The sequence below is a fragment of the Suillus plorans genome (genome assembly GCF_016647745.1).
Source record: "Suillus plorans strain S12 chromosome Unknown HD556scaffold_15, whole genome shotgun sequence".
Lineage (NCBI taxonomy): Eukaryota > Fungi > Basidiomycota > Agaricomycetes > Boletales > Suillaceae > Suillus > Suillus plorans.
Window position 1 is genome coordinate 279,370 of NW_024537399.1, and position 18,958 is coordinate 298,327.

At 48.0% G+C, this 18,958-nt stretch overlaps 8 protein-coding genes across 8 annotated transcripts; 4 read left to right on the forward strand and 4 right to left on the reverse strand.

Moving 5' to 3' along the window:
* Window positions 1–4,916: 4,916 nt before the first annotated feature.
* On the reverse strand, window positions 4,917–5,515 carry HD556DRAFT_1431001 (ribosomal protein S19e; the record flags this gene model as incomplete). The annotated part of the gene is made up of 3 exons (XM_041304959.1): window positions 4,917–5,233; window positions 5,292–5,434; window positions 5,493–5,515. The coding sequence occupies 3 exons, from the start codon at window positions 5,513–5,515 to the stop codon at window positions 4,917–4,919; spliced, it is 483 nt and encodes a 160-aa protein (XP_041162711.1).
* A 137-nt stretch (window positions 5,516–5,652) lies between these two features.
* On the forward strand, window positions 5,653–7,524 carry HD556DRAFT_1355171 (uncharacterized protein). The gene has a single exon (XM_041302448.1). The coding sequence runs from the start codon at window positions 6,026–6,028 to the stop codon at window positions 7,442–7,444; it is 1,419 nt and encodes a 472-aa protein (XP_041162712.1). The 5' UTR covers window positions 5,653–6,025; the 3' UTR covers window positions 7,445–7,524.
* Window positions 7,525–11,085, reverse strand: HD556DRAFT_1355175 (uncharacterized protein). Its single transcript, XM_041302449.1, has 14 exons — window positions 10,681–11,085; window positions 10,248–10,625; window positions 10,045–10,185; window positions 9,963–9,986; window positions 9,823–9,915; window positions 9,549–9,762; window positions 9,313–9,503; window positions 8,959–9,261; window positions 8,781–8,906; window positions 8,456–8,727; window positions 8,397–8,402; window positions 8,070–8,337; window positions 7,807–8,009; window positions 7,525–7,760 (listed from the first exon to the last, which is right to left on the reverse strand). The coding sequence occupies exons 1-14, from the start codon at window positions 10,759–10,761 to the stop codon at window positions 7,739–7,741; spliced, it is 2,322 nt and encodes a 773-aa protein (XP_041162713.1). The 5' UTR covers window positions 10,762–11,085; the 3' UTR covers window positions 7,525–7,738.
* HD556DRAFT_1355179 (uncharacterized protein) lies at window positions 11,065–13,015 on the reverse strand. The gene is made up of 8 exons (XM_041302450.1): window positions 12,834–13,015; window positions 12,664–12,775; window positions 12,525–12,617; window positions 12,319–12,474; window positions 11,925–12,264; window positions 11,755–11,874; window positions 11,634–11,699; window positions 11,065–11,586 (listed from the first exon to the last, which is right to left on the reverse strand). The coding sequence occupies exons 1-8, from the start codon at window positions 12,844–12,846 to the stop codon at window positions 11,320–11,322; spliced, it is 1,167 nt and encodes a 388-aa protein (XP_041162714.1). The 5' UTR covers window positions 12,847–13,015; the 3' UTR covers window positions 11,065–11,319.
* Window positions 13,016–13,192: 177 nt separating this feature from the next.
* HD556DRAFT_1431005 (Tim10/DDP family zinc finger protein) lies at window positions 13,193–13,618 on the forward strand (the record flags this gene model as incomplete). Its single annotated transcript, XM_041304960.1, has 4 exons — window positions 13,193–13,258; window positions 13,315–13,410; window positions 13,464–13,545; window positions 13,596–13,618. 4 exons carry the CDS (start codon window positions 13,193–13,195, stop codon window positions 13,616–13,618), a joined length of 267 nt encoding a protein of 88 aa, XP_041162715.1.
* A 987-nt stretch (window positions 13,619–14,605) lies between these two features.
* HD556DRAFT_241091 (thioredoxin-like protein) lies at window positions 14,606–15,574 on the forward strand. The gene is made up of 5 exons (XM_041309990.1): window positions 14,606–14,844; window positions 14,912–14,962; window positions 15,019–15,116; window positions 15,173–15,291; window positions 15,346–15,574. The coding sequence occupies exons 1-5, from the start codon at window positions 14,703–14,705 to the stop codon at window positions 15,554–15,556; spliced, it is 621 nt and encodes a 206-aa protein (XP_041162716.1). The 5' UTR covers window positions 14,606–14,702; the 3' UTR covers window positions 15,557–15,574.
* A 1,066-nt stretch (window positions 15,575–16,640) lies between these two features.
* On the forward strand, window positions 16,641–17,245 carry HD556DRAFT_1306375 (acyl-CoA N-acyltransferase; the record flags this gene model as incomplete). The annotated part of the gene is made up of 2 exons (XM_041299906.1): window positions 16,641–17,059; window positions 17,128–17,245. 2 exons carry the CDS (start codon window positions 16,641–16,643, stop codon window positions 17,243–17,245), a joined length of 537 nt encoding a protein of 178 aa, XP_041162717.1.
* On the reverse strand, window positions 17,037–18,888 carry HD556DRAFT_1355188 (uncharacterized protein; the record flags this gene model as incomplete). The annotated part of the gene is made up of 4 exons (XM_041302451.1): window positions 18,621–18,888; window positions 18,371–18,564; window positions 17,128–18,310; window positions 17,037–17,059 (listed from the first exon to the last, which is right to left on the reverse strand). Coding segments are annotated over exons 1-3 (1,144 nt in total), but the record flags the coding sequence as incomplete, so codon positions are not given.
* Window positions 18,889–18,958: the final 70 nt, after the last annotated feature.

Sequence of the window (18,958 nt, forward strand, 5' to 3'; positions counted from 1 at the left end):
GAACTTTGGCCAGGGTTTTTCGACAACGTCACAAACGGTGCTAATGTGCGTCATCAGTGTTTTTGATCGCTTCCTGTTCTGACTTCTTGATCTCAGCGCTCCAGAACGTACGGTCACAGTTCCTCTTCCAGCCGTCCCCACCCTCTCGCACCTTCTTTGGGGAGTGCGGGAGCACTCTTCGGACGCCTTTCGTCGCTTTCCCACCGCTTTCAACACCACACCAATGAAGAAATCGAGCTCCCACAACGCTCAGGGCGAGCTATCTTTTTTCGTCGCCGTCCTCGTGTCGTCGAAGTTGCTGCAGTGAAAGACAGAGATGTATGTCTTTCTGCAGTATGTCGATTTCTGGTGCCTGATAATTCTTGCAGGTTATATTTACTGCTCCACCGCCACCAGAGAAAACACAGCAGCAAAACCAATCACACGCGCAGGGGTCGTCCACGACACAGCCTGCTCCAGGTGATGATCCTATTCCACGTGCAAGATATGCGCATTCATTACCCGTCCGGTTGTTGGGTCATCTCGTGCTTTTTCTCTGCTGCGCATCTCCTCAACACGCCAATAGAAATGCACGACCGACGCAGCAGCAGCAACAAGGTCAATCAGAAGGTCAAGCCCAGGGCCAGGCGTCATCATCACAGACTGAGCCTGCCACCCCCTCGACATCCACGGCACCTCCTGCTTCTGCTCCTGCCGCGTCAAGCGCAGCGACCATGCAGTCGTGATCTCTTCCACTGCGAGCTCGCTTCGTGCTGGTTCTTTGTTGTGCATCTCCACCGCACGTCGAGGGCCATTAGTACTTAGGTCACGCGCGGCACCAACATTGCTCTAGCTCATTTGTATCGCGGTTGTATTTTTGTGTGACATTAGTTTTGTATCGTGCTGGGTCTGGATCAACCACAGGCTTGTTCTCATTATGTTCCTCCAACATACCGACCCCGTCTTCCCTTCCTATCATGCTTCTGAGTTCTCTTTCTTTCATCGTGTGCTGGTTCCTTCGGACTGCAACCTCCTCAGTGACTGGTTCAAGCATGAGTTGGATCGGTGCTTCCGGTGGCTGGAAGGAAGACTACTAAGTTTTCAAGGAGTATGAATTACGCATCATTAGTACATTAGAGATGTCTTCATACGTAAGATGAACAAAGGAGGTTTAACAAGTACAGTCTTGTTGTTTATGCCATCTGGACTTGATCTTTTGCTGTGTTTCCGTCTCGTTCATAAAATCGAAGAAATCTGTATCGCATTATAAAATCCCTACATGAGCGTTGTCGTCATGACTTGGCTGAGTGAGAATTAGAAAACTTGGACAAAACGTGCCTATCCTCCTATATATTTATATGATGCCATTTTCGCAAGACAGTTCGCATTGGTATGACGGTTCATTCGAGGTATCGCTTTGTGCTTGCTTATATCCTAAAATTTTGACAGCATCGAGCTCGAACATAGGCCGCAAGAGATGAGAGGAGTGGGGAGGGTGTGCGGCACCCCGGCGAATGTTCGACATAAGCATCAAATGTAGTCCTTACGTATAGGATGCACAGTGACTGGTCGCAGACCTGAGCGATATATCGATAAGCGCCTGGTCTACACAGCAATAAGCTGTAAAGCGATCACGAGGATTATGCATGGGACGAACCTTAAAAGACAACTTGAACGAACGTCGAACGAGTGTCCAGCTTCTTTAACTCCCAATCAGACGCCCTCTAGGCCCTGACCACTGGTGATCGAGGGATCGTCCAAACGGTGTTGCTCGTAAATGAAACTTTAGGTCTTTCTGCAGGACACAGCTGACGAGATGCTTGCCAGCAACTTCGGATACCCATAGAGATCTCTTGCACATTCTAATTTCTCAAATAACAACAAAGCACTTCCTCCACAGACAGTTCCGAAGTCATCTTTTGGGTGAGACGTTAATCCTGTGAGTGGGTCTTTTTAATAATTGTTCTGACAAGACATGAAGTGAAAAAGACAGGTTCCTGGACTCACCATCAATCATTGCTGTCGCCGGAAGACTCGATCTGATTCCAAGATCCCGCTCTCTCGTATACATAGGCCCCCAATCTGCCGTAGTTGAGATACAAAGTACCGACCATGCCTTCCTTTGACAGTAAGACACCAGAAATCACATGCCAGACGTTCCGAGGTCATACCAAGCGGGTAACTGGTGTTGTACATCTGCATGCCGGACGACAGATTATCACATGTTCGCCGGACAAGTCACTGCGACTATGGGACCTAGCTATAGAGAGCGGCACACAGATAGGAGAGATAAGGAGAGATAAGGAGGATGAGTCAGGAGTGTGGTCCATGGCATTGTCTCCAGATAACAAGACAATTGCAAGTGGATGCAGTGACGGGAAAGTCAGGTTATGGGACGTTGAGACGAGGAAGGTTATCGCCAGATGTTCAGGACACACCAATTACGTGTGTACATTGTGCTGGAGTGCAGATGGTAAACGAGTGGTGAGCGGATCCTGGGATGGGACGGCAAAAGTCTGGGATGTCGAGAGCAGCCAAACTGTCCTGACAATTAAAACCGGGCACTATTGGGTGTGGGCGGTGATCTACTCGCCCGATGTAGCACAAATTGCAACCTGTGGAGATGACGAGGATGCAGTCAAAATCTGGGATGCCAAGACGGGCAAGTTGCTTAACACGCTCGAACACAATTGGATAGTTCGGAGCTTGGCCTGGACGTCAGATGGAAAGAAACTTATCTCCGCGGGATATGGCCCAATTTGGATATATGACACAACCACTTGGGACTCGGAGACCCTGGGAGATGACAGACTCAGGCTCGACGCCATTACCTTGTCTCAGAACGACCGCCTTCTATATGTGCATCAGATCATAAAACAGTCCGTCTATGGAATCTCGACACAAACCTTCCAGTCGGACCACTCCTCCAGCACGAAGATTACATAAACTGCGCAGCCCTTTCCGCTGATGGAAAGCTGCTAGTCACTGGTTCCGAAGACAAAAATGCGTACACCTGGGACATTCAAGCCATCCTCAAAGAAGCTGGCCTTGAAGACCTCCTTCGGCCTTCATCTGATGTAAAGCTTATGGTTCTTCAGTCAAAACTGCGTTAATATGACATTCGCAGGTTACAGCTCAAGAGTCATTGATGGATGTACGTGATTTGTTCCTAAACCTTCCCAATCGTTGTAACCTAGATATTTTATTTAGGCGGATGCTACGCAGGCCGTGGATGATGAACTTTTGCCAGACTTTTTTAACGATGCCACAAATGGTGCTAATGTGCGTCATCAGCGTTTTTAGTCGGTTTCTGTTCTGACCTCTTGATCTCAGTCCTCCAGAACGTACGCTAACTATCACAGTTCCTCTTCCCGCCGTCCTCGCCCTCCTACATCCTCTTTGGGGAGCGCAAGAGCGCTCTTTGGTCGGCTTTCAGCCGCTCTCACTCCAAGACTCGTGGATCAACCGAACTCCAGCAATGCCCAAGGCGGGCTTCATTGTCTCCTGGGCCTTGTATCGTTGATGTTGCTGCAGTGAAAGACAGTGAAGTATGAATTTCTTCGCGTACATTCCCTATCGCCGCGGTTTAATGATTTCTGTTCAGGTTATATTCACTACTCCCTTGCCGCCGGAAAAAGCACAGCAGCAAACCCAATCGCACGCTCAGGAATCATCCACGACACAGCCTGCTTCAGGTACTAATCCTACTACACCACGTCGTAGATACCCACTACCTGTCCGATTATTGGCTCATCTTGTGCTTTTTCTCTGCTGTTGCACATCACCTCAGCACGCTAATGGAAATGCACAACCAATGCAGCAGGAAGGCCAACCACAATCCCAAGTCCATGCCAAGGCGTCATCATCGCAGAGTCATCCTGCCGCCCCCTCGACATCCACGACACCACCTGCTCCTGCTACTAGTACTGTTGCATCAGGTGCAGCGACCGTGCAGTCACGACCTCTTCCACTGCGAGCTCGCTTCGTGCTGTTTCTTTGTTATACATCTCCCCCATATATCGATGGTAATTGATACAGGTACACAACTATTTCACATTTGCTTCTAGTTCTTTTGTACTCTTATCTTTTCATCTCGCAACTACATAGATCAATCTCGTTTCCTCGTGTGTATCGAACTCGACAATACCAACTGTTACGAGGAACATTCTGAGATCAATTAAGAGGATGAAAGCCCAGGATCTAGCACGGATGATGGTTTGTTTTCTTACATAACCCATTCTCCATCCGGATCTTCATTCCGCAACCCAATCTCGACACCTACTAGGAGAATCATGAACGCAATGAATACCTGGCAAGAGAATCTCACCAGATGCAATATGTATCATCCGCACTATTTTGAGAGTAGTGTGTCATATGTGAAAATCTCTGACGGCGATCTATTGAGAAAGGGAGCCTGAGAAACAAGCGACAGCCTGCCACGGTAGTACTCAGTACAAAACTCTGCGTGCTCGACATCAACGCTGGCTCAGCATACCCTAACCATGAACGTCACCAATCCACAAAAGAGATGAAGAAGTAGCGATCAATTCTTGGTAGGAAATAATTGTGACTGTGGTCCTTAAACTTCGCAAGACAGGGGAAACACGTAGATCGCCATGGTCGTGGTGGTTATGTGGTCATGTGCCAATTATTCGGCAGAGAAAACGAAAACGCTCTTCAATCTGCACTCGGTGAAATATACTGGGCCCTATCAGCGTCCAATCACGCATAACAGCCCGAAAAATGGTGGAACGGCAGCACTCACTGGATGCAAGTGGCCATGGAATTAGAAAAACAGTGTCAGATGGTGGAAAAAGCAGTGAAGTGCCATATTTTTAAAGATATGCATGCATCATACCGTATCGTCATAATATCCATGGTGACCACGTGCAGAGCAAGCGACAATGCAGGATTAGCAAGTGGAGGTGGATATCAATTTACTCCTCTTCCTCCTCCTCTTCCTCCTCTTCGCCTTCCTCCTCTTCATCCTCCTCCTCCTTGGCAGCCTCGACGACAGCTGTTGCAATACGGTCCAAATCCCGCTGGCCGTCTTGGCTTATCCGTCGTCCACCATTGTCGGTCTGCTCCAAGACACCAATCTTCTCCAGCGATTGACAGACTTTTCTTTGGACGGAGGCAGAGGAGTCGGCGTGGTGTGATGGGCGGTTGCCGCGTCTGTTGCGGCCACCGTGAAGTTTTGTCAATGCACCGATACCGACGTCTTTGCGGAGGTAGATGTGTCGTGCAACAGCAGCTGATTATGATCGTCCTTTAAAATTGTTCTCTGATAAACGGTACCGAGCGCAACGCACCTGCACGGACGTAGTACCAGTCTGGGTCGTAAGGTGCGAGCTCCTTGAAAGACCCTGTTTTAACAATATCGACCCATGTTGGGACCTCGAGCTTTCCCGACCGCTTGAGATGGGAAGCATATGCGGTAATGAAAGCATCGGCGCTGCAAGTGATATTCACGATTAAATAATGGGTCAATTCGACACAAGTTAATTACGCACCTGATATCTCTTACTCCTGGCATGTTGAATAGTGGGAAAGACGACCGTGAATAACCTTGAGGAAAGTAACGCGGAACGTTTCGCGCGACGGTTGGCGACTTGTGTACGACTCTGAGAATTAGAGTTCAGTACTGAGTCGAAATTCAGCCACCGCTGTGCAGTTTCTAGATTAGTCAGCAAGGTATTTTCGAAACGTTTGCGATGAGAATCTCGAATCTATGCGAGCAAATTGACAGTCCTGCACGCGCGACACATAGAAGGTCGATACATAAATTCGAAGGTTGAGCAGCCCGCTGCCCTGTCCAACGACATGATTTTCATCGCAGAAGATTATCAATGTAGGCGTGTCGCTCGCAATTCCCAATAGTCCTGGATATGTTTGGGTACAGTCACCTGCTTGCATTCGAGTACAGGCAAGAATATTTGAGCTCCATTTGATCTGACTGGCAGGTTTTTACACGCACCTCATCGACTATCACAACTTCAAGCTTCTGCTTACGTAAATGGCATAATATCGTGGGGTTCCTCATCCGATGCTGTGCACCCACGGTACCATGATCATATCCACAGTTAACGATATTCAAAGTTTCCCTCCTTTTGCATCTTTACCTTCAGAATTACTCATCGAGATTTTTTCGACTTGCAGCCTCACAGGTGACTGGCATATCCCCCTCACACTATCTAAAGTCTGCCGTTTATGGAGAGACTTGATCGTATCGGCACCCTGCATATGGCAGACCATCGTCGTACTAGAATCGAGGCGCACCATGTCCTCCATCCGTACTCAGGCAGAGTTATGGGTCGCTCGCTCTTCGCCTCTTCCATTCAATGTAGTCCTCAAGCTAACAGATTTCGAGCGACTGTTACCCATCATGTCGTGCTTCCTCCCCAATATCGCCCGATGGATGCGCTGCACTATCACTTATGACGGAAGAACTTTCGAGACATCCTTGTCCGACCTCACCCTATCCTCGCCTCGTCGCATGCTACATCATCTCGATATTCTTCTCAAGACTCCCTTCGAGGACGTCGCAGGTGATGACGAAGATGATGTCATCTTTTTCTCCTGTGGAAGCGCGACATACCGTCACATATCCATGAGAGTAGCAACGACCAAACTGCCCCATACAGAAATGGTCAACCCCTTATTATTCACATCCCTCGACATCACAGAGACTGCATTTGAATACTCCGTCCGTTCACCGGACCTCCTTCGATTTCTTGCCCATTGTCCGAACTTGGAGCACTTATACTTTCACGGTTTATCCAATGATGAAGGCACTCTTAACGCACCACCGCCTTCCATTGCCCTCCCGCGATTACACACGCTCCTCTTAGACCAGGTTTGCAATCAGCGCAGCATCCTCTCGCATCTTCACCTTCCTGCATTGCGAGAGCTTCATCTGCGTCACATCAATGTAGACTACTCACTCGAACCATACCACGTCTCCGAAGAAGGTGACAGCGACGACGAGTCCCACGACTTTTCCCAGTCACCACACAGCGACCTTCACACTGGTATGGGCATCCGCAAACTCTTGTCGCGCTCACACCCCCCGCTCGAGATCCTAGACATGGATTTATCAGATATGCGTACCAAAGACTTCCGCTGGGTCTTTGATAAGCTGTCCGACCTGAAACAGTTCTCCATTGTTGGGTCGGATATGTCGGATTCAGTGGTTGCGCTGTTCATGCCTTTTGTTGTTGAAGATGGAGATGGGGAGCGGATGAGCGTACGCCTGCCCCAGCTTTCGGTTCTCAAGATGTACAGCTGTCAACAGCTCTCGGGGGATGCGCTTGTGAAAGCCTTGAGTGCACGCGTCCACTACACGGATCATGCAACGCCAGATGCTACGCTGACGACGGTGGTCATTTCAAGCTGCAATGATTTTACTGCGGGTAATGCTCAAGAGTTGTCCTGGGATTTGCACGATCGTCTTCATGTGTCGTGAGGCTGTCTTTGATTTGGAATGACATTGTTAGGGATTGTTTTAAGGGTATGGCCTCAGTGCACATAGACGTATTTATACTGTATTTGCTCTGTTCTGTATCATTATTATGCAAGGTTTTGATACCTAAACGTAAACGATTATCGGAAGGAGTTTCGACCTTGCTCAGTCAAAGATCCGAAGTATGTGATATAAAGTTGATAACATCGTCCCGCCGAAAAAGGTATATAGAGGGATTCCATCCCTTCTGCTGTGATCCGATAGACTGGTGGAAAAGAGAACAGCACGCCGCCCCTTTCATCTGGCTTGCGTCTCATTTCTATTTCGCTATTAGCATGAACACACGACTCAACAAAGCAGCTCACCTAACAGGAAAAACAACCCGCTGTCTCTCCGCCGACTCCCTCAACAGACGTCGAATATCCACAACGTTTTCGTAGTTGGCCCTCCACACATTATCTCCATCGCGCTCACCCCAATGGAAAGTATGGAACGTATCCACCTCGTATCCCTCCTCCCACTTTTGCCTCACAAAAGACGCGTTGAACGGCGGCTGATATATCCACCACTGTCATCCCGCAATGAGTCAGCACACATTACAGACAGTAAAAAGCACACCAAGTCTCACATGGTCCACAAAGAGAATCGGCTCATGGCGAGGCGCGACCAAGTGCAGTGTTGTAGGTACAGCAATCTCAAGGAAGCAAGTTGTTTCAAGGAACAGGCTCAATACTTCCATAAATATCCTGCGGTGCCGCCCTGGGATGTACATCGTATCTGCGGAGCCTCCGATAAGGCGCGTTTCACCATTGGTAAATGCAGCGAGGCGTTCTCTCAAGTGCATGGGCACTTTCCAGAAAGCTTCCATGCAGACTCCGACTCCCACATGTGGATCGCTATGGATGTGCGATAGCTATCAGATAAGCGCAGGGAAACACCTTGTGAATTAACTCACCCCCACCTGCCAAGAGATAATTAGAAACATCGATGGGAGTTTATCAGAATATCATGTACCACCAGTCAGATCCCCATCCCCTCCATGTTTCCGTGAGATTGATAGACGGATCCGGCGATACATTGACAGGGGGAGCATGCAGGCCAAGGCCGAGACTATTATCCTGTGCAGGGTTAAATACAGGCAGGCCCCATGGTGAATGATACCAAAAGAGTTCCCGGTCAAACTTCTCCAATCGTGGAATATTCAGCAGAGTGTCAAACGGCACCCATAAGTACCCATCATAACAGTCCTGCTCCTGAAGAGCGGTATACAGCATATGATGAGCCATCTGTGTGACTGATGAGCACCAGGCATGTGAATTAAAATGCTTGGAGTACATACGCGTCCTGCCATCTTATAATATGATGGATCAGTCAGATCCTCATCCGAATGGTACGAGTCCACAAAGACATCATACGAGTGATCAAAGCCGGAATCCTCGCGGGAAGCAGGTCCAATGTAGAGAATCTAACATCGGATATGTGAACCTAACCAAAAGACTCGGTCGCACAGCACTCACATTTGGAAAATAATCAGAATATACTTCTCGGTGGTAATCTAGGTTGGCGCCATAACGAGCGTGGCTGAAGAAGACTATTAGCAGGATGTTATTGAAGCGGTCGTAATTTTCCAGTGTCTTCCTATGCGAATGAAACGGTAAAGGCCGGCGGTGACAATCGCCTGGCTTGGACTCCAACTCCGAGGTGAAACCCCACTGCGGCTCAGGGGTGCGTGTTGTCCATTCATTCTCATGTGTCATTGTGAATGATACATAAAGCATATATCCGACCAATACCGCTGCAAATACAACCGGATAGCGAGGCTTGATTTTTTGTATCAGCTTAAGAGCGGGCCATCTGTGGAGTTTGCCTACCCGGGTCACGCATTCTTCAACATCTTCCTCCGTGGTTTGTCTTATGCTGGAGACATATATGCCCGCTGCTGTCAATGTGAGAAGACATCCTATGAACACACCTGGCTCATTGAGGAAACCTGCAGTCAGCGAGAAAAAGACAACGGTCGAGGCAAGCACGGTCATGATGCTTTCTAGAATGATATCGTAATCTGTTGGCCTAAGCATGAGACATGCATGAAACACAAAATACTCACAGTATATGGCATAGAGCGCGGATATGTCTCGACCGGCCTCCGATAGACATGACAGAGCCAGTGCGAACAGATCCGCGTGCGATCCAAAACCATGGCTTCTAGTTTCAAGGAAGGCGACGTGGAAAATATAGAACAATAAATGGGCAAAACAGCCGACAGCGAAAATAAGCAAGTTGATAGCATCGAAAAATGATGGATGGTGTGATTTGTAGACCTGTGTGTACAACAGGCTCTACTCTGAACTTAGGTCCAAGTGTGAGATTTTATGACTTACAATATCAACCAAAGTGTCAGAAAACGAGATGCTGAGCGCAGAGGCAAGCAACGAGAGGTATGGCAAGTCACTTGAGCGGACAATGAGACCGCTCTGAGTAGAATTAGAGAGGGCTCGACTACTGACAGTAGTTGCCTTACCCAAACGATGAAAACCCCGCAAAACTAAGTCATCAAATGCTGAGGAAGATCGTTATCTAACCAGTTTCCTGGAATGACATACCTGTAAAAGAGCAGCATACCACAGTTGTGGAGCATACGTTCTGCAAAAGAATGCGCGCAGCACAAACAGCGAACAAAGACTCGCCGCGGGGATTACAAGGTATGGCGCAAGTGGATCGATGTGTTCTCTGCTTCTAGATATCTATGAGAAATATGAAGTACTTAGTCGTAATTTCCCTGGGATAAAAAAAGAGCCGGACATACCACATAGGCCCGAATCGCGTACAGCGTGGAAATGCCAAGGACGGACAAACTCGAGCGCGCGCCACCAAGACTCGGGCTTGACCGAGGACAGAGTCTTTGTGCCAGCTCGTTGAGTCGGACATTCCTGGGAGTAAAAGACTCGTGACTGCACTCGAGTGGGATATTCATATTGTCCAAAGGCTGATCTTCGTTGTCATGTCGGCAAGAATCGAGCGAATCGTAGCGGAAGTATTTTTGTCTCCAGAAGTATAGACCGAATGCAATGAATAGTTTAATAGCTTCGGTGAGAGCGAGATGAATATGGATGTCGACAGGAGTTTCCGACTTGTTATGGTCAACCAGAATTTCGGATGAAATCCAGAGAACAAAGAACCCAATCTAGTAACGATGAGCTGGTTGGTATTGAGCATGATGTCAGATGTCAGCGACTGACTGGAAGAAGAGCTTTATTCTGCAAAAAATTGTAGTGAAACGGAAATAAATGCATGGGTGGCAGGCGAGGAAGAACCAGCATGGTTTGTGCTTTGGGTTCGGTTCTACCACCCGGCGTACGCTGTCGCAGTAATTAAAATTATGCCTGATGCAGAGGGCCTAGTGCAATGCTAATAGACCAAAAAGAATGACATGCGGTAGTGATAGTGAGTTCACAGTTCAAAATGTGGTTTGAACTTTGCTGGAGTAATTGCGGTTCATTGGAACGTGGAAACGACTCCGAAGTGATCGCTTCGCAACTCGCATGCAAAGTCGGACCTGCAAGAGCGCAAACTTGTCTACGCTAACTTCCGCCAGATTGCAAGCCATGAAATTGTAACACATGATGGTGACAGATTGGCTAAAGATGGGCACGGGCGTTTATCAGAAGATCATAATGCTTCTGTCGCAAATACCCGAGCAAGACCTTACTACTGCATGCACTACTGAAAGACAGGACATGGTTAAATCAAATAGCGTACATTTCGATATCTATGCGATTGAGAATACAAAAAGCTCATGATACGCGATGATCAACAGTAAAATCAACACACAACGTACACCGCATTAATGGTCATTGGACTTATTGATGCCACTGGCATCATTGAGCTTCAGGTCCCTTCGCGCCGTTAGCCAGGCCTTTGGATTTTTGAGAAACCAACTCTCGGCGAGCGCGAACACCTTCACGCAAACGCTCAAGAGCGGGGACAGTCATGTCCCAAGACAGACAAGCATCGGTGACTGACTGGCCATATTTGAGGCCAGTAGGACCACTCGACGGTAAATCTTGCCGTCCCTCGACGAGATTAGACTCAAGCATGACACCCATGATGAACGCCGACGTGTCCTGGCTCCCCAGTTGTTGAGCCTGAACGAACAGTAAATAACAATAGATAAAAGCGGGGGAATGCTCACGATGTCTTCTACAACTTCAGTCTGCCTACGATGTTGTTTTTGGCTGTTTCCATGACTGCAGTCAACCTGAATTTGGACCATATCAGCAATAGTAAGATCCTGAGTATGACCTGAAAATTACCATGATTTTGCAAGGAAGACCAGCTTTGGACAGCTTCTCGCCACAATCACGGATGTATTCTGCAGCATAATTAGGGCCCTTAGAGCCACCACGCAAGATTACATGTGTGTCTGGGTTGCCCTACCAAAGTTACTCGCTGCGAAGGTGTTAAAAAGGGTAAGTTGCCGTACCTCGGTTTCAATGATACTGCTAAGGCCTTCTTTGCCCACACTGAGGAAGACATGGCCACTCCGAGCGGCACGGCATGCATCTATCGCAATGCCAACGGATCCGTCGGTTGAATTCTTGAATCCAGTAGGCATCGACAGTGCAGAGGTCAGCTCTCGGTGCACTTGAGATTCTGTGGTGCGGGCGCCAATAGCTCCCCAGGATACTAAATCGGCGGTGTACTGAGGTGAAATTGTATCGAGGAACTCGCAGCCGGCAGGCAAACCAAGTTTAGCTATATCTAAAAGGAGGGTGCGCGCGATGCGCAGGCCCTTGTTGATTTGGAAACTGCAATTCATGTCGCTGTTTCCTTATTATTAGCACTCGTTGGTCGTAAATCATTGGAAACACACTTACGGATCGTTAATCAACCCTTTCCATCCGACAGTCGTGCGAGGTTTTTCAAAATATACGCGCATAACGATGTGCAAGTCATCCTTAGCCACGTCCGCATAGGCTTTGAGCAGCTTAGCATATTCGATTGCCGCACCCACATCGTGGACCGAGCAAGGACTGATGACTGCAAGTCAGTCAAGACTCATCTGCACATGATTAATTCATACCCAACCACCACTATGAGCCGATCGTCGCCGCCCCTGAGTATATTTTCGGTTGCCCGACGTCCCTCAACGACGGTGTTAGCAGCAAGAAAAGTCCTGCATGTACGTTAGAATATCATCATCAGAAAGTGAAAGCACGCACAAAGGGAGATCTTCCTGCAGAATTTGAGGCGGAATCAATGGACGCGTCGCTTTGACGCGATGGTTCTCAAGCCGTTGAAGTGCTTCTTTGAAAGAAAGAGCCATTGAGAGATCTAATTGAAAGAGGGTGAATATGTGTATGTTGAAGATGAGCGAGAATACAGAGCCTACCGTTTTCTGGCATTGTACTATATAGGCTTTTAAATGACGCTAATGAGTATTTTTTGCGGAATCAATATCACTGGTCAGGCTATCTTGTGAGAATGGCGATAAGTGGAATAAGAGAAACTCCTTGGATGGTGAATGAGAGCCTGATGAAGAGATTTCCCGAGCCTAGGTCGAGTCATCATGCAGCGCAAGGTTTAATCCAGCACCAAAAAAGTAAATTCACACCGATATTTGCACGTGTCATCCATTTACACTTTCATATTCCTCAGAAAGTTTATTTGCGTGCCTCTGTTCAACCAACCATCTGTCCAACGTTCTTGTGTCATTCGCTTTTTCTGCTATCCTCTTATCAGTATTCAGTCATGGATTTCTCACAGCTTAACTCTGCTGAACAGGCCCAAATGACCAAAATCATCGAGAAAAAACAGGTATTGGTTCGTCATGTGCGCTTCAGCAGAGTCTGAACATTGCATCACCCCGTCAGATGCAAGACTTCCTACGTCTATACTCAGGCCTCGTGGAAAGATGCTTTAATTCGTGCTGTAATGACTTCACAAGCAAAGCATTGTCTTCGAAAGAAGTGATAGCCCTTCATACCTATCTTCACATAATTCGAGTTTAACCTTTGAGCAGGAGCAATGCGTTATGAATTGCGCAGACAAATTTTTGAAGCACTCTGAGCGGGTAGGGCAGCGATTTGCCGAGTTGAATGCAGGTACGCTTCGTCGTTGTCCGAGTTGGAATAGGCTTATAATTGTTCTTCAGATGCCATGGGTCCCAAGCCATGAGAATCAACCGTGCAATTTAATCCGTGTGCTATGTGCTTACAAGGTGCTATCATAATTTCATCTTTTCATGTTTGATTAGTATGGCGACTTTGTCGCGACCATGCCCAAATCCAACGTGCTTGCTTTTTTTATTATAAAACGGACCTATTGACTTTGACCTGTGGCGCTTGTTCACGATGATAGTCCCAACTACTATCTATGTTTCCACAAGGCGCTTTATATTTTTCTCGTCATTTGGCTTTTCGTCTCGTCTAGATGTTGCGTTCATTCCTGTTATTTGCGTCGACGCTATGATCAGCGTTGTGGGAATGTTATTTCAGTCTCTCATGCACACCCCAAGCCCTTGGCATGGTTTCTGTCATATAGAGCCACTCCTCGGCCATTATCTGATATGCTCTCCATGTCATTCTCAGGCGCTTTCGCGAGTCCGCCGAAAGAAGTAAAACTCATGATGACGAACTTTAAGGATTTATTGGCACCATGGTCAATAACTAAATTCTGGGGTTTCGAATGCAGCCCTGAGAACACTTGGGCTGTGGTTGCTTATCGACGAGAAAGCTGGATGCTGATAGCGGCGACGTGTTCGACGTGCCATCTCTACTTATTTTCGGTGTGTCTGCCACTTGATGCGCCTGTTCATACCTAAAGGGTGACATATTCCCCATAACTCCCCCGGCGTCAGTACGCTCAGCCTTTCCCGAAATATGGGCGTGATAGCATGTAACGGACATGACAATCTGAATTTCGCAAAAGACAACGAAAAATTTGACAAAAACGTTGGGGTGACTGGTCTCGCCCTGGTCTCACAGTACCACTTAAGCCTTAGTTCTTATCCTTCTGCTTTCACTGCATCAAAGCACCCCCGCAAAAGCATTGATTTCTGCAGAGAATTCCGTAAACTCTATGCCATGATCACAGATAATAGAGATTTACGGTTCATGTCTGCTAATGCAGAGGTAGCATGGGAAGGTCTATATTAGGGGGTTGCCCAGATTTGTTACTACGAACTCGCACTGTGACTATCTCGGAACTTCACTCAGCACCAGCTTGTTAGTCGTCCTTGTGCTCCCTCTGATTGATTTCCATGGCGCCCCATCCTCTTATCAATGAGCCTGCGCCAGAATTCTCCCTCCCTGATGTGAACGGACACATGTTCAAGTTTCCCCCTGAAGAACAGGGGGTGCGAGTGAAGAAACCTATTGCATTGTTCTTCTACCCCGAGGCAGGTAAGCACTCGTGCATCGACATGCTCCCGGCGGCCCGAAGTATTGTATTCATCCATTCACTGCACAGGAACGTTTGGTTGCACTCGCGAGGCCTGTCAATTTCGTGATGCATTGGTTGGTATGACTCTCCCGTTGTTGCATAGATATGTATATGCATTGAACATGAATTTTCAGAGAAAGAGATCTTCAAGCGGACTGATGTCCAGGTCATCGGGATAAGTTCCGATCCTGTGCCAAAGCAGAAGCGATTTGTTGAGAGTCAGAACCTCACAGTGAGTTGTCTTGAGGTTTTAGAGAGTCATGGTCCAGATGATCGCTGCCTGTACAGTACCCTGTCCTGAGCGACGAGAAGCACGTTGCGTATCAAGCTTTCCATGTCGGCAAGGGCATTATGGGATTTGGCGACGCCAGAATAACTTTTGTCATCGACAGTGAAGGCATGATCAGGTAAAGCCATGTACGCTCGCCATGCAGGATTCAAATGTGACTAGAAATATATAGGGATTCGTTATCTGCAAACGTAAATTTCAATGCCCACGTCAAATTTGTCACTAAGGCCCTGGAAAAACTGGAGTCTCAGCCTTCTGTCAGGTCTCCGTCAGAGACCAGTGACGCGGACGCTGCTGCAGCGCGTTCCGAATCTTCCGATGACTCTTCATTGTCACAAACTCGTGACGAGTTGAGTCGGGTTGCATACGTGGTCGGTGCGTGACGAGTTCGTCTCGTGTTTAACCCATGATCATATGCGTCATGTGCGATAACTCAATAAAGTCCAATGTACCATGTAATCAGTGACATAAGGCTGGAATCTAGTGAGATCTGCAAAACCTGCCATTTTCCAGTAACTAGTATGGCTAGGCCTAGTTGATGAAGGACATGCTATTAGCAAAATTTGCGGGGGCCATATGGGCACCATCCGAGATCGGCTGGCCTTATTGAGAAGTACGACCCATGTGTAGATGGTGAATTCTAAGGGGTACGATAGATCAATATTCAATAAGAAACGAGACGAGAGAAGTTTTGAAGATGACTTTGTGAAAACAAGTTTTGTTTTCACAAAGATCAAGCTAAACGGACTAAAAGAGGAGTACATACAAATCTGGGCGGGACACGACGGCAGCCAACGGCACTGCGAGCAGTGTTTAAACTCCTCTCACAACGGCCAATCCCAATCCCGTGCATGTTCATGCTCCGCCTTAATTCTGCTCGCCCCTTTCCTTGCCTGCCAATCTCCTTGCCGCCCGCCATCCCCTGCCTGGTATTAATAACCGCCAAGATGTCGGAACACAAACATTCATATACATACTTCGTTTGGAGGTGCCAATGTCCCAGACCTGTCCCTAGACTTTGGCCCGTACCACGTGCCTCGGATGCGCGGACAAGACAACGACTTGCGCCTTGTTCGGAAGTCGTGGTCGGCACATAAAGGGTATCATATTTTATACCGTTATCAGAGGTCGCGAGACTCACTTGGTATTTTTTTTGGGGAGTTCAAAGCTAAATGCCAGCGCCCAACACCCGGCGCAACCTCGTCACCGAAATTCAGTATACCTAGAATAAATAGAAGTGCAAACCCCGCCGATGTTGCCAGTTTCAACTTTAGATGCGCAGTCTATCGCCAATCATATGAGTCGCCGTCATGAACCTCCAGATGCAGGGGTCCATAAGGTTCGCAGACGCGCCTCTCACGATGTCACGTAAATCTGCTCAGTTCACCTGGTTTGTCTAAGCAACGCTTAAGAAGCCCTTTTGATGTGGCGCACGTCCCACCAAGTCCCTGCAGTTCGCCGTGTCATATGCTTACTACCGAACGTTTAATTCTCCGCTCTTATGTCGAGAGCGACCTCGATGATATCCATCGCCTCTGGAACGATCCACTCGTTCAGCCCTTTATCATGAACGATACTGTCACTCTTCTTGGTCCAAAGTTCAAGGAGAAAATAAGACTTGTGATGGACCAGGCGAACTTTGGTGCCGTAATCGCGCTCAAGGAGACTGGGGAATTCGTGGGTCAGGGAGTGATCACTGTCTCCGAACCAAAAAATCGCGATGGCACATTTGGGATCTGTTTACTTCCAAAATTTTGGAGTAATGGATATGGAACCGAGGCGACAAAATTCATGATCGATTTTTCGTTCAAGTGGTTCGGTCTGAACAGAATGTCCCTTGGGGTCTTTGCAAATAATCCACGAGCAATTGCTGTCTATGAAAAAGTGTGAGTGTCCTTTCATCTCATTAGCCCGTGTAAAATGATGGCGGATTGATATCATTATCTTACATCAGTGGGTTCGTTATAGAGGGCAGGAAGCGCCAGGCAGTGTGGATAGACAATCACTGGCAAGATTTTTTGACGATGGGCATCTTGCGAGACGAATGGGAAGCGCAAAGGATGGCGGTGTAGGGAGTATGTCGTTTCGTGTCCATGAATACTCAGTACTCACCATTCATTTACGTTCAATTCAAATTCAAATTCCAATCTAGGCCAAGCTACGTCATTCAGCTTGCAGGAACATCCGCTCCATAAATCCGTGTTTGTGGGCAGTGCACACAAGATTCATATACATCATACGTTTTTGATAAGGATAACACCGATGAGTTTTCCTTCATATCTGAATCAGATGACGGTAAAGTAAATGCCAAGGCTATCGTGGAGCATAGAACTAACTCGGAACCAAATAAAAATCATATCACATCCGTAAAATAATCGGCCAAACTCTCTTGTACCTCCTTCACCTTCCCAGCCACAGCAGCCAAGACGTTGTCTTTGCACCACGGCATTCCATCGAGCATTCCCTGCGTAGGTATCTCCCGCTCCACAAGGGCCTTTGTAACACTCTCTGCAAGCATCAATTTGCCCACCACATCCGCATATTGTATAAGCAGGATCTGACGGCCCATATCCAGTGTTGAGCGCCATAGCGCAGCCCAGGCTTGATTACACCGTGCTTGAGCACCCCCTGTACACCGCGGACTATGTGAGATAGCAGGTGGCTCGCCTGGCAGACGTTCCCATAGCCGGCCGAGAGCGTAATGCCCAGAAAGAAGGCGAATGCGCTGTGCTCGCGTGAGTGACGAATCGTTATCCCAGACTTCCCGGCCTTGAAGCATCATGGCATGATACGCGAAACCAAGCAGGGTGCGCAGATTAAGCCGTTCTGCAACTCCAACAGCGAGTGCGATGTCCTTTCCAGATGCGAGGAGCCGTTTCCATCGCGATGTGGCAGCGTCAAGAAGATCCCGTTGCTCACAAAGAGATGCGAGTTCAGTAAGTTGCACAAGGTTGGGCCCCTCGGCGTCTTCAACTTGAAGGTTGGGAGAGTGCGTTGGGCGCGTGTATATAGTCGTAAGGGCACCAAGGGCCCATGCTTCGATCGAGCGGAATTCATACTTATGCGTAATACGAGCGAGATTGAACAACTGAGATGCATTCGCCTTAGGCGTTAGCGCGAGGGTGAGCTCGTGTGGCCTGCGTGTTATTGACTAAATCCAACTGTGTCCGGGGGAAAATTTGTGCAAACGTACGTACAAGGCGTATAAAGCCCACAGAAGAGCGCGGAACTCTTGTGCCGTATCTCCCTGGAGCCTGATCGGATTGTCGTCGCTTTCACCTTCGGGTCCCGCAGTGACACTCGGCGTACTGGAGCTTGAGCGTAGGTCCGAGTCTAGGGAGAACATACTGTCAAAGGTAGACTTGTCCTTCGTCAGTGTCGACCGATGGACCTAAGAGTGATGACTCCGCGTTAGCAGGACGCGATTAGATGCACGCAGAAACGAACCCTAAAAAGCGTGTTTTCTACGAGCAGAACGGTGTTTCCGTCGGGTATATAGTATGTTGGATCATGATGAGGTATAGAAAGCTGGAGCTGGAGCTTTGGAGTTGTTGGACTGATATCTCCTGAATGCATGAAGCTGGTTGTGAGATAAACGTCGGAAGGTAAATGTGCCATCAAACTATCGAATATATAGCAGAGGCTATTGGCGTTCAGGTAGGAACGGTGAGAATGTTGTTGGGCGGTAGTGGTCAAGGTGAAGGCCGATAAGATTGCTTACCTTGTTTAAGAAACGCAGCTGACCGGAGTCCTGTCAGATTGAGCAAGTCACTACAAATAAAATA

Bases quoted from the DNA above. Each gene is read 5' to 3' on its own strand.
- HD556DRAFT_1355171 (XM_041302448.1), top strand. From the start codon at position 6,026: ATGCTGTGCACCCACGGTACCATGATCATATCCACAGTTAACGATATT.
- HD556DRAFT_1355175 (XM_041302449.1), bottom strand. From the start codon at position 10,761: ATGCTGGTTCTTCCTCGCCTGCCACCCATGCATTTATTTCCGTTTCAC. The intron at 10,626-10,680 runs GTCAGTCGCTGA...CATCGTTACTAG, and splicing joins AGAATAAAGCTCTTCTTCCA to ATTGGGTTCTTTGTTCTCTG. The intron at 9,262-9,312 runs GTAGGCAAACTC...CAAAAAATCAAG, and splicing joins TTGAAGAATGCGTGACCCGG to CCTCGCTATCCGGTTGTATT.
- HD556DRAFT_241091 (XM_041309990.1), top strand. From the start codon at position 14,703: ATGGCGCCCCATCCTCTTATCAATGAGCCTGCGCCAGAATTCTCCCTC. The intron at 14,845-14,911 runs GTAAGCACTCGT...TTCACTGCACAG, and splicing joins GTTCTTCTACCCCGAGGCAG to GAACGTTTGGTTGCACTCGC. The intron at 14,963-15,018 runs GTATGACTCTCC...ATGAATTTTCAG, and splicing joins ATTTCGTGATGCATTGGTTG to AGAAAGAGATCTTCAAGCGG.
- HD556DRAFT_1355179 (XM_041302450.1), bottom strand. The intron at 12,265-12,318 runs GTAAGTGTGTTT...ATAAGGAAACAG, and splicing joins AAAGGGTTGATTAACGATCC to CGACATGAATTGCAGTTTCC. The intron at 11,587-11,633 runs GTGAGCATTCCC...CTGTTCGTTCAG, and splicing joins CTGAAGTTGTAGAAGACATC to GCTCAACAACTGGGGAGCCA.